Source organism: Arachis stenosperma, chromosome 4, assembly GCF_014773155.1.
Source record: "Arachis stenosperma cultivar V10309 chromosome 4, arast.V10309.gnm1.PFL2, whole genome shotgun sequence".
In the NCBI taxonomy this organism is placed as follows: Eukaryota; Viridiplantae; Streptophyta; class Magnoliopsida; order Fabales; family Fabaceae; genus Arachis; species Arachis stenosperma.
This window is the reverse complement of record NC_080380.1, coordinates 72876615-72883208: the sequence shown is the minus strand read 5'-3', so window position 1 is coordinate 72883208 and position 6594 is coordinate 72876615. Positions and strand designations below refer to the sequence as shown.

The following is a 6594-nucleotide window of genomic DNA, read 5'->3' as shown; positions in this document are numbered from 1 at the left end:
TTTCCGTCTTAGTTTAATTCTTCCCCTCCCCTGTTTCTGAGTTTTTCTTTGCTATTTACAATTCCGTTCACTAACCCAGTAACTGTTTGATATATTGCATCACTGACACTAACAAGTTATTCTAACAAGATACTTTCTGCATTGCTTTTCTTGCTTGTACTCTGTTGGTTGTATGACAGGGAGAAGAAGCGGAGCTTCAACTTCCTTTGATTCTGAACCTGAGAGAACCTTCTTAAGATTAAGAAGGGAGGCAAAAGAAAAACGTGTAGTGGGTGCTGAAGAAGAAGAGGAACACTTTGAAGAATACTTTGAAACAACCATGGAGGACCATCGTGAGGAAGAGGTGCACAACCATGGTGGAGGAGATAGAGCAAATCCTGGTGGGGAAGATAGAAGAGTCTTGGGCTCTTACATTAACCCAAACCTAGGGAACTGCGGAAGTAGCATCCAAAAACCAACCATCCATGCCAACAACTTTGAACTAAAGCCACAGCTCATCACCCTCGTTCAGAACAATTGCTCGTTCGGAGGAGGTGTTCAAGAAGATCCCAACCAACACTTAAACACATTCCTGAGAATATGTGACACAGTGAAGTCTAATGGCGTTCAACCAGACGTCTATAGACTGTTGTTGTTCCCATTCTCTCTCAGAGACAAGGCAACCAAGTGGTTGGAGTCTTTTCCAAAGGATAGCTTGACAACTTGGGATGATGTTATGAACAGATTCTTGGCAAGATTTTACCCTCCTCAACGAGTCAATCGGCTGAGAGCTGAGGTCCAAACTTTCAGGCAACAAGATGGTGAGACTCTATATGAAGCATGGGAGAGGTTTAAAGACCTAACAAGGAGATGTCCATCTGATATGTTCAACGAATGGGTGCAGCTGCACATCTTCTATGAAGGACTGTCATATGAATCTAAGAAGGCCGTAGACCATTCATCCGGAGGTTCTTTGAATAAGAAGAAGACCATCGAGGAAGCCATAGATGTCATTGAAACTGTAGCTGAGAATGACTACTTCTATGCTTCCGAAAGAGGGAACACTAGAGGGGTAATGGAGCTGAACAATGTAGATGCTCTTCTTGCTCAAAACAAGCTCATCACCAAGCAGCTAGCTAACCTCACCAAGAAGATGGAGAGAAGTCAAGTGGCAGCAATCACCACTTCAACTCAAGAGGAAGCAAGTGAAGAGGAAGAAGGCACATAGGAGCAAGCCAACTACATTGGGAATTCACCTAGATACAACCATGATCCATACTCCAAGACCTACAACCCTGGATGGAGGAATCACCCAAACTTTGGGTGGGGGAATCAACAAGACCAAGGCCAAGATCAGAGACGTCACAACCCCAACAACACAGCTCCCCAACAATTCACACAGAGAACATACCAACAAAACCACAGCAATACATCTCACTCTTCTACCTCTACCCCCAACATACCATCATTTGATGACAGAATCTCTAAGATTGAAACCTTACTTGAAAGCATATGCAAAGACATTCAAGACAATAAGGTGTTCAAAGAGGAGGTGAGAGCCAGTATGAAGAATCGGGGGGAAGCAATCAAGAAGCTAGAATTCCAAGTGGGATATTTGTCTGAGAAGATGCCCAGACCCACTAATAGCTTCCCAAGTGACACGGAGAAGAATCCGAGAGGTGAAGCGAAGAAAGTAAGATGGGAAGACTGCAATATGGTCACTACAAATGACAAGGAGACTGAAGACAAGCCAAGCAAGCTGTCAGAACAACCCGAAAATACCTTAGTAGAGAAGGAGAAGAAAGACCAACAAGAACCAGAAATCTCACAACAGGAGCTGCTGAGACTATATGCACCATTTCCTCAACTGCTAAAGGGTGCTGTGGGAAAGAGAATGTACTCAAGGTTCTTAGACTCATTTGCATCTTTGAATGTGAACATACCATTCATCAAGGTCATTCAGCAAATGCCAGCATTCATCAAGTATATGAAGGAACTACTTCCCAGGAAGAGCTCACTCAAGGGGGGCCAGACTATAGTAATGAACAAGGATTGCAGCACCCTCATTCAAACACAATTGCCTGCGAAAAGAAAAGACCCAGGGAGTTTTAATGTCCCTTGTGCTATAGGGGAAACAAATTTTGATAGAGCACTTTGCGATTTGGGAGCAAGCATCAACTTAATACGCCTATCCCTGGTAAAAAGGCTGCAGATCAATGAGATACTACCTACAGATGTAGTCATAAGGCTTGCTGACAAGACTCAAAAGCAAGCAGTAGGAGTGGTGGAAAATGTATTGCTCAAAGTTGGAAAATACTTTCTCCCAACAGACTTTGTCATCCTGGACATGGAAGAGAGTCACCTGCACCCAATCATATTGGGGAGACCATTTCTAGCTACTGCTAGAGCACTCATAGATGTGGAGAAAGGAGAGCTAATATTAAGGATCCATGATGAACAACTGAGCTTCAGTGTTTTTGAACTCTCACTGGAAAAATATGAAGAGGACAAAGAACCGAGCAAAGTGCATCATGAGATACTAAAGGAAGAAGCAAGCACTGAAGCACAACCAGCTCATCCTGAGATTTACTGGGTTGATGGACAAGGCCAGCAGCAAGTGCCATAGGTCAAGGAAAAATTAGAGGAACCTAAGCCACCAGAAGTTTGTGAGGACATTAACAAAAGCTCATCAAAGAAGAAGGTACCAAGGGGGTGGCGGAACATGAAGATTCCTACGGAAGATTTCTCTCCAGGGGATAAAGTAATCTCAACCTACTTCACAGATATCCCCCCTAATCTCCCCACTGTACCATCTCAGCTACCTAAGGTCTTCACCATCAACAGAGTTCTCTCCTTGGAGCATGTAGAGATCATTGATACAACCAACGGATACAAGTCCACTGCCAGAGGAGAAGACTTCAAGCATTACTAACCACCATAATAAGGGGGTAACGTCAAGCTAGTGACGATAAAGAAGTGCTTCATGGGAGGCAACCCATGTTTACATGCTTTTAGAAGTAGTGAATAAATCAATATTCATGAATTCCAACCAAAACTTGACGAACACGTGTGAAATTTTTATATGCAGAATATAGTAAAGAACAAGTTTGGTGTTCAAAGCATTATTCTTAAAGCTTTGAACACAACTTTTCATCACAGTGCTCCAAACTAAGTTTGGTGTCACCCTATGGTGCCACCAATGTGCATATAAAGATACACAGCTAGTTAGTTAGTTGGAATTCATAAATAAACAATCAAATCTTCCTCCCCTTTCATTAATGTTAGCCGTAAGGTTCTTATGTTATTTTAATATCTTTTGTTACTTTTCTCATTTTATTTTTATAGGGAAGGAACAGGAGCATTGATGAGGATTGATTAGACAATTTAATGGGGGAGGCTCGGCCACTTCGCGGAGAGAACTTTACACTTGTCCCAAAAAGGAAGGCATGGGAAATGTTGCCATGCAACATTGAAAGAAGAAGATTCTTGAAGACCAAACCAACATTCCCCATCAAGTGATGATCCTTGTCCTCTCTTCGTATGCAACCTCGTCCGTCCATCAAGGAAACATTTGTGCGATCCACACCCTTCATGCACTCATGATTTCTCCTATATAAGTGAACCTTAGTGCACGCTCACCCCTTACATTCAAACCCCCACTCTCTACACTTCTTTTGGCACACTAAACCCTTCGTCACGCATTGTTTTAACTAACCCACTCTTTATCTATCCGAAGCCTCAACCCACCTCAAAACAACAACTCAATTCATGGCATCATCAAGCTCAAAGAAGCAAAAGAGAAAGGAACCCATGGAGAGTGTTCCCTTTGACAAGAAGAGATTCAAAACTGCCTTTCATGAACGAGAATTCGAGCGGATAAGGGCCAGAAAGATATTGCCAGAGTTAATCTTCCAAATCAATGCCAATGAATCACCACAGATTTTGAGGAAAATCGAACAGAGAGGTTGGCAATTGCTCACCAGTCCAGAGAGTAAGATCAATGGCAACCTCATCAAAGAGTTTTATGCAAATGTAGTTAGAGAGGAGAAGACCAAAGCCCCAACTTACAAAAGCTATGTGAGAGGAAGGGAGGTCGACTTCAGCCCAAGTGCCATAATAAGAGCTCTTCAATTGAAATTCCCTCATTTTGACGAGGATAGTTATCAGTCAAGGATAAGTAGAAGCCCTGATAAGGATGAGCTCTCAGAGATAGCGTCAGACATCTGTGTGATAGCAGCTGATTGGGAGAGGTACTCAGATGGGAGACCAAAATTCATAAAAAGGGGAGACCTTCATCCTGAGGCCAAGGGGTGGTTTGAGCTTGTAAGAAGGTCCATCCTTCCGGCTGCTAATAATTTAGAAGTTAACATCAACCGAGCCACTATGGTGCAATGCTTAGTACTAGGTGGGGAAATCAATGTGCATGAGCTTATTGCCGAAGGGATTAAAGAGTCGGCTGAGAAAGTTGATTCGGGTGCCAGGCTTTGGTACCCCAGCACAATTCTCCGCTTGTGCAACAAGGCTAAGGTAGTATTTGAGGACAGCAGCCCAGACTGGGTGAACCCAGGGAAGCCGGTCACACGTGAGCGCATAGTCCACACCTCACTTGCTCAACAACTAAGAAGGCCACATATAGGAAGGCACAGAGCCCAGGAAGAAGTTCATCAAGAGGAGTATCATCAGGAAGATTACCAACAAGAAGAGCAACACAACCCAGCCAACCTCAATATGAGTCATATCTTACATGCCATTGAGGATTTGGAGATGAAACATGTGGAGGGACAAGAGCAAATACTTGCCATGCAGTCCAAATGGATGAAGCAACAAGAAGAGTGGCAGAAACAACACATGGAGCAGCAACAGGAGCAATATTCACAACTCACTCAAGCCCTACACCAAGTAACAGAGAGGCAAGAGCGTCAAGACAAACGCCTTCAAGAGCTCAACCAGCGGCAATTAGCTCAGATGAAATCATTTAATGAGTTTAGCGTGCTGAATGAAGGAAGGCAGTTGCATAGAGAGGAATTCAGTGTAAACACTCAAGCCAGATTGAGCTATATGTCTGATAATATGCACCACCTACATTATGGCATCCCTACATATGAGGAGGTCCAAAAAGAGTTTGTTGAACGAGAAGAAGGGAAGGTGAAACAGCAGAAGGAAACTCTGAAGAAAAAAATGGAAGATGCTGGCTTCTGGAAGAAACTACTTGGAAAAAGCAAAGGGAGTGGGAGCACAAGCACTCAAGAAAAGCACCAAGAGGACAAGCATGGAGGGGAGCATGAGCAACCACATGAGTAAAAGGTGGTGGAGCTCCTTTCTTGTTTTTTATTTTAGTTTATATTATCAATAAGGAGGATCTTGTATGAAATAGGACATGCCTCCATATTAGCTAGACAACTTTCAATTATGCATTCTGAATTTTATGATTAAGAAGTCAATGCTTGCTAGCCTTTATGTTACTGCATTCGGATCTTTACTTATTGTATGTTTGTCCTTAGAATCAAATGAAGAGAGAATGTTTATGTTTTGAAAGACCAGAAAGGAGTTCATAATGTGGAAGTGCATTCATGAATTTTTGGGGGTAGTCATAAGTTAGCTAAGTTGGTTCAACCACAAGGTTAGGATGACAACTATCTATCCTGAATGCTTTACTTTTGATATACCCATGAGACTAAGATAACAACAAGATCCTAATAAGAGAAAAGGGAAAGAACAAGGGAAGTGAAAAACAAAAGAAAAAGAGTAAGCAATAAGGCTAGGCACCAATGGTTTACCCTAAGACATGTGTCTGTGGTGCTCCTGTGTGAGGGATCTACTTGGATGAATAAGCTCTTTGGGGTGCTTCGTCACTTGGTAACTTGGGTTAACTAACTCGGGATTATCAGCTGAAAATCCACTATCAAGAGTAACCCTCACCACAGAGCATTTAGTAACCCAAAGAGGTGCTGGACACCAAGGTCTAAAGGAAAGAAAATAAATAAACTATATGCCTGTGGTGTGTATGTATGGGGGAGAGACTTGAGTAAGTAAGTCCTTAGGGGTGCTTCAACACCTAGCACCTTGAACCAACTGGTTCGGGAGTGTTGGCTGAAAGCTTATCCTAAAGAGTTGCCCCCTTACAAAACACTTAGCCTAAATAACACAAACAGCCCTTGAAATAACAATAAAAGGATCAATAAATAAAGGTCTCATGGGATATAACAAAGTGAGTATTTTAGGAGATGATAAAGGTCTGAAAGCCAGTAGTGGAATGAACCTAAGTTGCTATGCATGAAACCACCATAAAATCAGTAATATGACTTCCACAAGAATGACTCATTTCTCTGGAGATTCCATTCATCATTCTCTTGTTCTAGTACTTGCTTAGGGACAAGCAAGCTTTAAGATTGGTGTTGTGATGCCAGGGCATTTTGGCCAGTTTCACTGACCTTTTCTTTACTGTTTTTAGGTAATTTCATGCATTTTCTTAGGAAATAAGTTAGTTTTGGGCAGATATTCACTCAGACCTTGATTCAAGCATACATTGTGCATTTTACATTGTTTCATGAGGATTTTGCATGATTTTAATGACAAAATTGTATATTGCATTACCCATGACTTGGACTAGAACTT

The 6594-nt window shown here is 42.2% G+C and overlaps 1 protein-coding gene across 1 annotated transcript; it reads left to right on the top strand.

The window, feature by feature from the left end:
* Nucleotides 1-319: 319 nt before the first annotated feature.
* Nucleotides 320-2605, top strand: LOC130975094 (uncharacterized). Its single transcript, XM_057899925.1, has 3 exons — nt 320-775; nt 884-947; nt 1500-2605. The coding sequence occupies exons 1-3, from the start codon at nt 320-322 to the stop codon at nt 2603-2605; spliced, it is 1626 nt and encodes a 541-aa protein (XP_057755908.1).
* The last annotated feature ends 3989 nt before the right edge of the window (nt 2606-6594 follow it).

Bases quoted from the DNA above. Each gene is read 5' to 3' on its own strand.
- LOC130975094 (XM_057899925.1), top strand. From the start codon at position 320: ATGGAGGACCATCGTGAGGAAGAGGTGCACAACCATGGTGGAGGAGAT. The intron at 776-883 runs GTCCAAACTTTC...GAATGGGTGCAG, and splicing joins TCAATCGGCTGAGAGCTGAG to CTGCACATCTTCTATGAAGG. The intron at 948-1,499 runs GTTCTTTGAATA...GCATATGCAAAG, and splicing joins CGTAGACCATTCATCCGGAG to ACATTCAAGACAATAAGGTG.